At 45.1% G+C, this 14023-nt stretch overlaps 1 protein-coding gene across 1 annotated transcript; it reads left to right on the top strand.

The window, feature by feature from the left end:
• Nucleotides 1-8274: 8274 nt before the first annotated feature.
• On the top strand, nucleotides 8275-11077 carry LOC311101659 (translocon-associated protein subunit gamma). The gene is made up of 5 exons (XM_084142805.1): nucleotides 8275-8505; nucleotides 8994-9120; nucleotides 9263-9361; nucleotides 10162-10293; nucleotides 10786-11077. Exons 1-5 carry the CDS (start codon nucleotides 8373-8375, stop codon nucleotides 10850-10852), a joined length of 558 nt encoding a protein of 185 aa, XP_083998931.1. The 5' UTR covers nucleotides 8275-8372; the 3' UTR covers nucleotides 10853-11077.
• The last annotated feature ends 2946 nt before the right edge of the window (nucleotides 11078-14023 follow it).

Consider the following 14023-nt stretch of genomic DNA (forward strand, 5'->3'; position numbering starts at 1 on the left):
CTGACCATGAACTTAAGCATGGGGAAAGGCATGTGCCAGCCAGTTACATGTTTGGGGTGGAGATCACTGAAATGGAGGTGTGGCAGAGTCCACAGATACACGTATTCCAACCTTGACTTCATTCCCTCATAATTCCACCTTCCTTTATGTGTGAGGAAATGATGAATAAGGTTGAGCAACCTGTCGGTTCCAAGTGGAAAAACATCAACTTTTATTTTTCCCCCATTGAAACAACACCAATCTCCATGCAATGTAATTTAATAAATTGCTAAGCGTTATTGATAAGATCTAGGTAAATGAGTAATCCGTTAGGAGGAGAGGATTGTAAATGTAAATTATCCATTGGACTTTTATGATCGCTGGAGACTAATGTGAAACCAGTCATATTTCAGCAAACTGAAAAAAACATGTCAACATGACAGGTATTTCAGCCTCTTTTTCACAGTGAAGTATAAACAATTGTGTAGTTATTCAGAATTGTAATTGTAGGCCAATAGCTTCATAATTTGGGGGAGGTGAAATTTGGAGACCGAGGCTGTAGCCCAATGGCAGGCCACCTTGGTCCTTCATGGTTTTGATTTAAGACCAGGTTTGTTGAACTGATGAATTAGCTCAGTTGGTCAGGTGTCCTGCCCAGTTGGAACAACATCCTGCTGTACCTGCGGCACTCCAGGAACAGGGTTGCCTATGGAAACCTGTGTGCACTGACAGCAGTGCCTAACCTACAGGCTATGTCTGGACTTTTCAGTTTTGTGCCTTTCTGTCATTGAATATTAGCCACTATCGGTCGCCACCGTAAGTAATATCCACATACGTAATAACTGTCACTTTAAATTTTCGTATCCTTCAATTTATAGCCTACATTTTGCATCATTCAATAACATCGTCAGTTTACATTTCTTTCCTCTGTCACGTCCGTGTGGTTGTTCCTGAGGGCAGCTAGCAATAGTGGATCATATTAGGCTAATGTATTACAAGTTGGGACATGTAGCCTATTATAATCGTTATAGAACGCAGACCATACACAGCAGTTTAAACCTGTAGCCTAGTGCAAGGTTCACGATGAGGACCGTTGTCATTACAGTTCCATGATTAGTGAGGATTAGGGTAGATTCATCTGTCTATTGTTCAACTCTTATTTTACACTTTCTCACCTTCCAATATTTTAAGGCTTGAACAGTTGAATATGGCAACTTTCAGGATGAATCAAACCACTATTTTTGATTCACCAATATACAGTTTATTAGGTACGCCCGTCTAGTACCAGGTTGGACCCCCTTTTGTCTCCAGAACAGCCTGAATTCTTCGGGGGCGTTCTACAAGCTGTTGGAAACGTTCCACGGGGATGTTGGTCCATGCTGATGCGATGGCGTCACGCAGTTTCTGCAGATTGGACGGCGGTACATTCACGCTGCGAACAGGCCGTTCCCATCTCATCCCAAAGATGCTCTATTGGGTTGAGGTCTGGGGACTGCGCAGGCCACTCAAGTAAACTGAACTCGCTGTCTTGTTCTAGGGAGTGCCCACTGGAGCTGCTTCTTCTTGTTTTTAGCTGATAGGAGTTGAACCCGGTGTGGTCGTCTGCTGTAATAGCCCATCCGTGACAAGGACCGACGAGTTGTGCGTTCTGAGATGCCGTTCTGCACACTACTGTTGTACTGCGCCGTTATTTGTCTGTTGGTGGCTCGCCTGTTTGCTTGCACGATTCTTGCCATTCTCCTTCGACCTCTCATCAACGAGCTGTTTTCGCCCACAGGACTGCCACTGGATGTTTTTTGTTTGTCGCACCATTCTCGGTAAAACCCAGACAATGTCTTGTGTGAAAAGCCCAGGAGGGCGGCCATTTCTGAGATACTAGATCTGACTCGCCTGGCACCGACGATCATACCACGCTCAAAGTTGCTTAGGTCACTAGTTTTTCCCATTCTAACGTTCAATCGAACAGTAACTGGATGCCTCGATGCCCGTCTGTCTGTTTTACTGTATATAGCAAGGCACGGACACGTGACTCACTGTCTGTAGGAGCAATCCATTTTCGTGAACGGGGTGCAGTGGCGGTCGGTACCGTTCAAGAATAGGGAGGACGATTCATTTTTTTAGGAGCATGGCCTTATTTCTATTACAGCATATCGGATGACTGTCATTCATATTCCATTCACCCAGTTCAATGTAACATCGATGATACTCTAAATTTCCCTATACCCATCATGAGGTTGCTACAACTTAGCCTATGAATGAAAGTTTACAACGTAGGTGCACACAAGTCGAGAGAAAGATTTGAGTTGACAGACAGTGACACATTCAATACAGCCTTGCACACTCTTGCCTGCATCTAAAAAAATATATATATATATATATAGCTCTCTCTCTCTCTCTCTCTTGCTCCTCCTTCATTTTTGAATAAATTAATTTGTTAAAAACTGTTCAACTATTGTCTTTCTCTCTCTTCGAGTAAACTACTCACCACATTTTATGCACTGCAGTGCTAGCTAGCTGTAGCTTATGCTTTCAGTACTAGATTCATTCTCTGATCCTTTGATTGGGTGGACAACATGTCAGTTCATGCTGCAAGAGCTCTGATAGGTTGGATGATGTCCTCTGGAAGTTGTCATAATTACTGTGTAAGTCTACGGAAGGGGGTGAGAACCATGAGCCTCCAAGGTTTTGGATTGAAGTCAATGTACCCAGAGGAGGACGGAAGCTAGCTGTCCTCCAGCTACACCATGGTGCTACCCTACAGAGTACTATTGAGGCTACTCTAGACCAGTGTGATTTAATCAATAATCAATTTGGTGACATGTGAATATATTTTGTATAGTTTTATCTAAAAAGCATAACTTTTTTAATGTTTCACTATTTTTATTTGTATGACATTCAATGAGGAGGATGGTCCTCCTCTTCCTCCTCTGAGGAGCCTCCAATGACGGGGTGGTGTACCTAATAAACCGTCCGGTGAATGTACTTTGTGCATAAATCTAACAATAGGTGCTACAAAGGAGACGAAAGGAGACAAATATGTGTGTATTTAGATGGATTTCTTTCATTAATCCCTAATATTCAGAACCCATTCTCTCTATATATTCTAATGAATCTGTCGAGAAAATTCTAATTAAAGGTACACCGTATTTAAAGGGATGGTTTTAGATAAATGTACTGAAAACCCTATTGAATGAAAACTTCACAAGAAAATCTGTTGGCCAGCAAGTGGGATGGTTTTCAGTGGTTGAATTACATTTGTTCAGTGTGCGCTGAGATGTGCTTAAATCAAAATGTGTAAAAAAGGCATAGATTTCCTAAGTCTGAATCGTCCCCCCTCTCCTCTTCTTACCATCCTCATCCTCACTTCTTACAAGGCAGAAAGCCAGGGAGGGAGGAAGTGTACTGAGAACAGAGATTAAACTTGACAAAATATAGAGTTGCACTATATATACAAAAGTATGTGGACACCTCTTCAAATTAGTGGATTCAGCTATTTCAGCCACACCTGTTGCTGACAGGTGTATAAAATCGAGCACACTGCCATGCAATCTCCATAGACAAACACTGGCAGTAGAATGGCCTTACTGAAGAGCTCAGTGACTTTCAATGTGGCACCGTCATAGGATGCCACCTTTCCAACAAGTCAGTTTGTCAAATTTCTGCCTTGTTAGAGCTGCCCCGGTCAATTGTAGGTACTGTTATTGTGAGGTGGAAACGTCTAGGAGCAACAAAAGCTCAGCCGCGAAGTGGTAGGCCACACAAGCTCACAGAACGGGACCGCCATCTGTCCTCTGCTGCAACACTCACTACCGAGTTCCAAACTGCCTCTGGAAGCAACGTCAGCACAATAACTGTTCATCGGGAGCTTCATGAAATGGGTTTCCATGGCCGAGCAGCCACACACAAGCCTAAGATCACCATGCGCAATGCCAAGCATCGGCTAGAGTGGTGAAAAGCTCGCCGCCATTGGACTCTGGAGCAGTGGAAACATGCTCTCTGGAATGATGAATCACGCTTCGCCATCTGTCAGTCCGACGGACAAATCTGGGTTTGGCGGATGCCCGGAGAACGCTACCTGCCCAAATGCATAGTGCCAACTGTAAAGTTTGGTGGAGGAGGAATAATGGTCTGGGGCTGTTTTTCATGGTTCGGACTAGGCAACTTAGTTCCAGTGAAGGGAAATCTTAATGCTACAGCATACAATGACATTCTACACGATTCTATGCTTTCAAGTTTGTTCGAGCCAGGCCTAATCGCCCAACATCAGTGCTCAACCTCACTAATGCTCTTGTGGCTGAATGGAAGAAAGTCCTTGCAGCAATGTTCCAACATCTAGTGGAAAACCTTCCCAGAAGAGCATTTTAATGGCCATGATTTTGGAATGAGATGTTCAACGAGCAAGAGTCGTCATACTTTTGGTAATGTAGTGTAGTTTACACCTACACGCACACACACACACACACACACACACACACACACACACACACACACACACACACACACACACACACACACACACACACACTCACACACACACACACACACACACACACTGGTTTCCATATGTTTGATCTGTTTGATACCGTTCCATTTATTCCACTCCACCCATTGCAATGAGTCTGTCCTCCTATAGCTCCTCCCACCAGCCACCTCTGACACACACACACACACACACACACACACACACAACTACGCACTTGTGCACACTCACGCACAAACAAACACACGTGACGGAAACAGTGGAGAAACTATTTACAGAAAATCTGTTCTCAAAGTGTAAACATGTCTAGCATCCTTTGAAAATAGGAATATTTGACTCCCTCTGTCCCTCCTCCCCTCACCACCGTAACCCCCAATAGCACGTTTGCTGTCTTCCTTTGAGCTGAAAAAGGAATAGAAGAGAAGCACGCTTTGAGCGGACGTCTGCATGCAAAAGAAAGGGAGGGAGCGGCGTGCCGTTTGGCCAAGTGAGAGAGGAGAGGGGGATGAGTGGAAGCGACGGATGACAGGAGCGATGTCATCAGGGCCTGTCACACCAGCATGGTGCCCTGGCTGCCATCACGCAGGTCTTCCTGTCTTCCCCCTGCCTCCCCTGTCCCCTCACCCCCTCATTCTGTCATTATCCAGCAGGTCCCCCAGTCTCCCCCTACCTCACCTGTCCCCTCACCCCCTCATTCTGTCATTATCCAGCAGGTCCCCCAGTCTCCCCCTGTGCCTGGAGTTACCTGCTGGGGAGATCTGTCCTCTCCACAACCTTCTAGACCCATCTATCTCTCTCTACTTTTAGATGCAGACAGGGAACGATGGGGTTAGCCACTTAGACAGTCAAATTATTTTCCTGTCGCCTGCTTCTTTTGAATCATTAATGGTGTTTGTGTGTCTGTGTGTGTGCGTGCGTGCGTGTTGTGTTCTGTGTCTTGTGTCTTGTGTCTGCGGGTGATGCACCTCTTTAATGCGGTATAACACTCCACATTCAATGGGGTAATAGGCTTCTGCTACATGGGGCCTAGGGCCGACATAATGTTACTCATCCGCTCAGTGTCTGTATATCTGGCTTACCCACACACAGACAGACAGAGCAGGCACGCAGATACAAGCTGTAGGGGAGACAGAGATGATGTTGATGGGGTGATCTGCTTTAAAGGGTCCTCCAGGTTAGATCAGAGGTCTCAAACACACCAGCACACCCAGACACATTGGCCTGCAGGACCCTGGTGTGTGTGTGTGAGTGTGTGTGAGTGCCATCCCTGAGTTATGTGTTTCACTTCTGTTTCCGTGTTAGATGTTCCGTGTGTGAATGATTCTACCCTGTAGTCATATTATGAGTGATTTCTGCATCACTAGGGCTGAACTGAGCTGAGGAGAGAGAGAGAGAGAGAGAGAGAGGGATAGAGAGAGAGGGGAGGAAACAACAGTACATAACATTGTATTGTCTTGGCAGGCCTTTAGGCATCATGGAATCACTTTTATTCATCTGTCTGTCTGTCTGTGTCTCTGTCTGTCTCTCCATTGCGCTGCTGCTCTTTCTGTCTGTCTGTTGGTCCTCTCTCTCTCTCTCTCTCTCTCTCTCTCTCTCTCTCTCTCTCTCTCTCTCTCTCTCTCTCTCTCTCTCTCTCTCTCTCTCTCTCTCTCTCTCTCTCTCTCTCTCTCTCTCTCTCTCTCTCTCTCTCTCTCTCTCTCTACACCCCTGAAGTGCATGCATAATCCCTAAGCTCTCATCGTTAGAAGCAAGCATCACGCAAGCCTGCCTGCCTGCGTCGCATTCTCACACCCACCACAGAACTGACAAACACACACAGACACACGCAGCCGTCTGGCGGGGGGTTAAGCACTATGCTCGCAACTTCAGGCCCTCTCTCTCTCTACTTTTCCTCTAACGTAGCACTGAGGCAGACATGCAATTTCCGTGACACTTCTAAGAGAGGCACCCCTGTGTGTGTGCCCTAGTTCAGTTTTCTACAACTCTGTACCACCCAAACCTCATCTGTCTCACAGGTCGCATCTGTCCTACCCGTCTCTCATTTGTCCTACCTGTCTCATCTGTCTCACCTGTCTCACCTGTCCAACCTGTCTCATCTGTCCAACCTGTCTCATCTGTCTCACCTGTCTCATCTGTCTCAGCTGTCTCTCACCTGTCTCATCTGTCTCACCTGTCCAACTTGTCTCATCTGTCTCACCTGTCTCACCTGTCCAACCTGTCTCATCTGTCCAACCTGTCTCATCTGTCTCACCTGTCTCAGCTGTCTCACCTGTCCAACCTGTCCCATCTGTCTCACCTGTCTCATCTGTCCAACCTGTCTCACCTGTCTCAGCTGTCTCATCTGTCCAACCTGTCTCACCTGTCTCAGCTGTCTCACCTGTCCAACTTGTCTCATCTGTCTCTCACCTGTCTCATCTGTCTCACCTGTCTCACCTGTCCAACCTGTCCCATCTGTCTCACCTGTCTCATCTGTCCAACCTGTCTCACCTGTCTCAGCTGTCTCATCTGTCCAACCTGTCTCACCTGTCTCAGCTGTCTCACCTGTCCAACTTGTCTCATCTGTCTCTCACCTGTCTCATCTGTCTCACCTGTCTCATCTGTCTCTCACCTGTCTCACCTGTCTCAGCTGTCTCATCTGTCCTACTTGTCTCATCTGTCTCTCACCTGTCTCATCTGTCTCTCACCTGTCTCACCTGTCTCACCTGTCTCACCTGTCTCATCTGTCTCAATACAGCTGTCATGAATATGCGCAAGAATGAAGTCTCTTAGAATAAGTTGAATTGAAGTTATAATATGTTGACGGGGAATAAGTTACAACTGCCTAACACACACACACACACTCACAAACGTTCTGCTGAAACGTACTCTTACCCCACCCGGAGACAGTACACTAAAATCCACTCTTACATCTCTATATCACAGCCTTCTAAGAGACTTAATTCATGCGCATAATAATCTTGGGACCACAAAATCCTGCTTTTGACAGCATTGCTGAATTATGAATTATCTTCCCAAAACCTAAGTCTATCAGCTACATAGCACCAGATAGCAGAGCTCAAATACACTGAGTGCACAAAACATCAAAAACACCTGCTCTTTCCATGACATAGACTGACCATGTGAATCCAGGTGAAAGCTATGATCCCTTCTTGATGTCACTTGTTAAATCCACTTCAAATAGTGTAGATGAAGGGGAGGAGACAGGTTAAAGAAGGACTTTTAAGCCTTGAGACAATTAAGACATGGATTGTGTATGTGTGCCGTTCAGAGGGTGAATGGGCAAGACAAAATATTTCAGTGCCTTTGAACAGGGTATGGTAGTAGGTGCCAGGCGCACCGGTTTGTGTCAAGAACTGCAACGCTGCTGGGTTTTTCACGCTCAACAGCTTTCCGTGTGTATCAAGATCGGTCCACCACCCAAACAACCTCCAGCCAACTGTGGGAAGCATTGGAGTCAACATGAGCCAGCATCCCTGTGGAATGCTTTCAACACCTTGTAGAGTCCATGCCATGACGAATTGAGGCTGTTCTGAAGACAAAAGGTGGGGGTGCAACTCAATATTAGGAAGGTGTTCTTAATGTTTTGTCCACTCAGTGCAAGTAGGGTATTTATTACACAATTTTACCATAGATAAAGATCACCATCTGGTGGTGGTGTTTTATGTATTTGTTTTCTTCTAATTTTTTTATCTTTCAACATCCAGAACAGTAGGTGGCAATGTTAGACATTTCCATTTACGAGGGCCAAGCGGATCACCACTGAAGCAGAAAACTACGGCGACAACTTTCGTTCTAAAGACAGCTATTTCCGTTTTTGTGCTGACGCGTCGTAAGTTTTTTCAAACCTCTTCTGCTCATACGTGTCAGTCTTCTTTCACTGTAGAGCTAGAGACGTGTTGGACACTTACGAACCATGGCACCCAAAGGTAGCAGCAAACAGCAATCAGAGGAAGACCTACTCCTCCAGGACTTCAGCCGAAACTTGTCTGCAAAGTCCACCGCGCTTTTCTACGGCAATGCGCTAATCGTGTCCGCAATTCCCATTTGTAAGTAGCAAGACCAAACCGCTAGCTGGTTAGCAGCTAATTGTAGCATAGATGCATTGCATTGAATGAACATTCTACTACCCGTAGCTAGCTTTCTACCTGACATAGCTAACTTACGTGACGTGTAGCTATCTAAGTTAGCTATCCTGTACGCCACCGCTGGTTAATATATTACCCAGTTTAGCTACCTAACTAGCTAGTATATGACGGGTACAGTTATCAAGTTAACTAGCTAACGTTAACTACTTGCTTGCTGAGATTGATATTGTGGTTGTGTTGGGTGTTGTAACTAGCTATCTAGTTAGCTAACTAGCTACGTTATCCCAGACTTTATTAGCTAACAGTCAGGTCATTGTAGGTAGTTAACGTTAACTAGTCTATTCTGTTCAGTGGCACTAATATGTAATACTATCATAAACAGAGTAGGTATTGCTCGTGTGAACTGTTGTGACCCTCCCTGTTTGTGGTCTTCCCTTGTTGTGGTTCAGGGCTGTTCTGGAGAATCTGGCACATGGACCTGGTACAGTCAGCTGTCCTGTATGCAGTCATGACACTGGTCAGCACCTACCTGGTGGCCTTCGCCTATAAGAACGTCAAGTTCGTCCTCAAACACAAGTATGTTCATCATACAAACATGAACACTCACTTAAAACGATTGCCTCCGATTTCTGCAATGCTTGGAGTTATGGTGAGTTGGGTATCAATCTGTAGTAAGTTGGTACCTAATTTCTAAATGTGCCTTGTCTCTCGAGCACAGAGTTGCCCAGAAGCGAGAGGATGCCGTCTCCAAGGAGGTGACCAGGAAACTCTCTGAGGCTGACAACCGCAAGATGTCTCGCAAGGAGAAGGATGAGAGGTCAGTCTGTGACTGGACATGTCAATCACTCCTCTGAGTGGGTTACTGGAGGGTGATAAGGTGCCTGATGAGCTCTTGGTTGCACAGTTGCTCATTTATAGACCTCACTAACAGACAGTTCTCAGTGTTCTCACCAAAACAGCTAACCTGGGTACCAGTCTGTTTCTGGTCTCTTTAATATAGCCTGGGTACCAGTCTGTTTCTAGTCTCTTTAATATAGCCTGGGTACCAGTCTGTTTCGGGTCTCTTTAATATAGCCTGGGTACCAGTCTGTTTCTGGTCTCTTTAATATAGCCTGGGTACCAGTCTGTTTCTGGTCTCTTTAATATAGCCTGGGTACCAGTCTGTTTCTGGTCTCTTTAATATAGCCTGGGTACCAGTCTGTTTCTGGTCTCTTTAATATAGCCTGGGTACCAGTCTGTTTCTGGTCTCTTTAATATAGCCTGGGTACCAGTCTGTTTCTGGTCTCTTTAATATAGCCTGGGTACCAGTCTGTTTCTGGTCTCTTGCTAACTCCCTATAGAATTTTCATGGTCCTGTGTGGCTCAGATGGTAGAACATGGCATTTGCAACGCCCCAGGTTGTGGGTTCGATTCCCACGGGGGACCAGTAAAAATGAAAATGTATCCACTCACTACTGTAAGTCTCTGGATAAGAGTGTCTGCTTAATGGCTTGACAATGGAGTAGGTAAAGCACAAACAGATCTGTGGCTAGGCTACCAAACAATAGCCTTACCCATGAAACCCTATTCTCAGACACATGCACAAATGGTTGATGAACCCTTCCTTCCCTATGTTAGGATCCTGTGGAAGAAGAACGAGGTAGCTGATTATGAGGCCACCACCTTCTCTATCTTCTACAACAACACTCTGTTCCTGGTCCTCGTCATCATCGCCTCCTTCTTCCTGCTCAAGAACTTCAACCCCACCGTGTATCCTTTGAGCACATTCATCGTCATCAATTTAACTAGACAGGTAAAGTTCCAGTAGAAACTATGGGTGCTTACTAAAGCTGAAAATAGATGGATGATCTATCTACTAATAATGATAATAATTTGACTAATAATGATTGTCGAGGCTAGACTTACATCCTGGCATTCTCATTGTCCTGTTGTGCTATAGTACTCTGAGGAAAACACTTTGTTGCTTATTCATTGGCTGTAGTCTGTGGCCTAGCCAATCACCAGTTCAAATACAGATCCTGTATTGAAGCTCCAGGTTGTCATGGCTGCATTCTGTTTACGTTTCTGGATTGCCGTTTACCTCTGGCTGAATAATGTCTGAGAAGTGGGGTTGAGTGGAGGAGATTCTTAATGCTAAGTATGTAGCTAAGCCTGACACATTATTCCCTCACTACTTGCCTGCCGTTTCCTCCCAGCGTATGCTCCTCAGATATGATTTGTCCTTAACCCATTGTTCCCCAGTAACTACATCCTGTCCATCAGTGCCTCATCTGGCCTCATCGCCCTGCTGTCCACTGGATCCAAGTAAAGGAGGAAAGAAATGAACAACTGAGAAGAGGGTGGTGTGGAGGGATGGTTGGGGTGAAGCTAGGGGATTTTTTTTTATATATATACGAATGGGAGGAGAATAAAATGATCATGGAATTTCAGCTGTGAGTTTTCATGAAATTCATGATCAAATGTCTGGAGTTCACTCCAGGTCTGTCCTTTGCTTTTTGTACTGATTTAATTAAAGTGGTCAGATCAAGAACCATTTTGTGTGTGTGTGGTTATTATTGTCAAGCAGCAAATATTCAGACAATTTATTTACATTTCTAAGAATGAAACACCCATAGACTTCATCATTGGCGTTATGCATTTATTAACGAAGCGTCATATTAATTGATGTATGCTATTTACAGAGAGGTCACTGTTCTCATGACACGATAGGAAATCGATTAGGGATGTGGATAGATAGACTGATGTTTATGTCAGTAATATAGTTCTCTCTCCTGATAACTTCACATACTGTAGAAAACACTTTTATAATGGTCTGGTATCTTTACATACTGTAGAAAACATAACGGTCTTTATCTTTTAATACAATAGTTTATATTGTCAGTAGAACTGGGGGAGTTCAGGTGACATATTCCTGTAGGCCTAGTTCCATTTAATCCACTAGCTTCTTGCCCTAGCCCCTTTATATGTCCACAGATCACACCGACCTTTCGGCTCCTTTCAGAGCTGTGAACGCTTAGGTGATAGGGTCAAGGGAATGGGACCAGACCATTGACACACACAGATAACTCAAGAAATCTCAAACCCACACCTAGCTTTTACTCTGCGCTTGAGTAGATCTGAGCTGTTATAACATTGTCTATACCTAGCAAATACTTTCATTAAGTGGATGGGGGTGAAGGGGTCAATTTGGGGCTGGGCACCTGTGTCCTGTTAGCAGGGCTCATGTCAAGGCACGCTGCAGGGTGGATCGCTACACACTGAAAGGCCTGGTCCAAATCTGATCACTGGCCACCTTCCTAGGTATAGGAGAGTCATCAGATTGGAATCTAGCCAACATCTATCATTAACTATTGCTCTCTGTGAGGGCTGGATTCAATCCATATCCAGTATCGGGGAAGATCCGTGTAAAAATGTAAAGGTAATTTTTGATTGCGCTGACAAATGCAGCATTTGCCTTGAATGCAGTCTCCGCGAACGCAGTAACATTGCCTTTAAATTTAAATTGAGCTATAACACGGATCTTCCGTGGTACGGATTGATTCCAGTCCAAAGTGTAAGCAAACCATCATATACAGCAACCATCTGAAAGCAAGAAGGCTGGACATTATCATAAACTTAACACTGGATATTGATGATGACCAGGTTAAACAGAATCTGTAGGACAGTGTCACAGGAGGCTGCTGAGGGGAGGACGGTTCATAATAATGGCTGGAATAGAGTGAAATCAAACACATTGAGTTCGATACCATTCCAATAATGCCGTTCCAGCCATTACTATGAGCCGTCCGTCCCCCCAGCAAATTAGGGTTAAGTGCCTTGCTCAAGGGCACATCGACAGATGTTTCACCTTGACGGCTCAGGTATTTGAAACAGTCAGGTGCCAGCAACCTCCTGTGGTAGGGCTTAACCATCTGCCAAGCAAGCCATCAACTATCTGCAGGCTTGGAAAAATCCATTGTTCATTCCTCCCATAATGAGTTATTTATAAAATGTTAAATCCACCTTGTGTCTATTTTAAAGAAAAGTAGCCTAGCCAAATGGGTAAACCCAGGAGCAGAGGAGGACTTGTATCAGGCCCAAACACAGCCATGGATGCATGGTGCTGCTGACAGAGGAGAAACAGTGGAACACTATTTACACAATACTTACAGATTATTTATAGAATACTTTATTTTCATCTGCAAGATAGGGGGCTTGAGGTCTGTTCTGCTTATGTTACAAGGTTTGCCCCTTAAAGTTTAATATATACACCCCTGAAAGACAAAATATTTCAACACAGAAGAAACATATTTTCACGTACTATTATAGAATAAATATATGCCTTTACATTTCTCGAAATACTTCACCTATCTTTCGCATTATCACTGAAACAAGCAACACTGGCAGGTAACGTTGGTCTGGTGGGAGGTCGTGTCACAGAGTTGCTCGTGCTATCCCAGATTCACATCAGCAATCAACGATGCAGGTTCAATTGACAGGCAGGAGTATCCTCTATGGCTGCGGACAGACAGTATACAGCACAGTACAGGAGGCCACCTGCTCACTCAGGTGTCTCACTGGGAATCTTAATTGATTTTCCTTGACTCCTCGCATCCTCTCTCCTCGCCTCCTTCTCAAAACCAACTGGATGAGAAAGTCAGAGGTTCCGCCCCTCTGATCGTCTCCTCCAATGGATTTTGAGAAGGAGGCGGGACGCTAAGAGTCAAGGGGAAATCTAAATTGCATACTCTTCGCCTCCTCTCACCTCGCCTCCTTCTCAAAACCCATTGGATGAGAAAGCCAGAGGTCCCGCCCCTCTGATCGTCTCCACCAATGTGTTTTGAGAAGGAGGCGAGGAGAGAGGACTCGACGAGTGTGCAATTGAGATTCTCCCAAGGAAATACAATTGAGATGTTCCATATCTCTCTCGCTGAGAATCTATTGAAGATATTCCATAGCAGTTCCTCATACGACCAGAGGGGGGCGACAACATGCACATTCTTCCCCTCACAGACAGAACAAACCCCTGTCACTGAAACTCAATGTCCCAGGGTGCTCTGCTTTGCAAGGTCAAACAGGGGTCAAATACAGTAGACTGGCTGGAGAGAGGAGTTTGTTTTTCAAAATGCATTGTAGAAGAAGCTTACGGTACATTATAAGTATTAACCCCCTTCTGTGTTGTTTTGTATCATGTGCTTTTGAAGAGAAAGTCCAGGCACACCAAAGAGGGGAAGCATGCATCTACATGGTTAATAAACTCAGGAGTCAGAGAATGTACTGATAGAGTAAGCTGAGCTGGATCTGGTCTAGGCAGAGGGTGAGCTGGGTTAGACTGAACTAAGCTTGGTTACACTGGGCTAAGAAGGCTTGGGCTGAGCTGAGCAGGGCTGAACTGGGCTGGATTAGACTGAGCTGAACCCCATGGAGGCTGAGCCCAGGAGGTTGGTGGAACTGGATCCACAGTGGTTGTACAGTAGTGGTTCTGCTTCCTTCTGGGTGT

The sequence above is a fragment of the Coregonus lavaretus genome (genome assembly GCF_964263955.1).
Source record: "Coregonus lavaretus genome assembly, chromosome: 26".
Lineage (NCBI taxonomy): Eukaryota > Metazoa > Chordata > Actinopteri > Salmoniformes > Salmonidae > Coregonus > Coregonus lavaretus.

Excerpts from the sequence above, each read along its gene's own strand:
- LOC311101659 (XM_084142805.1), top strand. The coding sequence starts at position 8,373 with ATGGCACCCAAAGGTAGCAGCAAACAGCAATCAGAGGAAGACCTACTC. Across the intron at positions 8,506-8,993 it reads CGTGTCCGCAATTCCCATTT|GGCTGTTCTGGAGAATCTGG; the intron begins GTAAGTAGCAAG and ends GTTGTGGTTCAG. Across the intron at positions 10,294-10,785 it reads AAGAACTTCAACCCCACCGT|TAACTACATCCTGTCCATCA; the intron begins GTATCCTTTGAG and ends ATTGTTCCCCAG.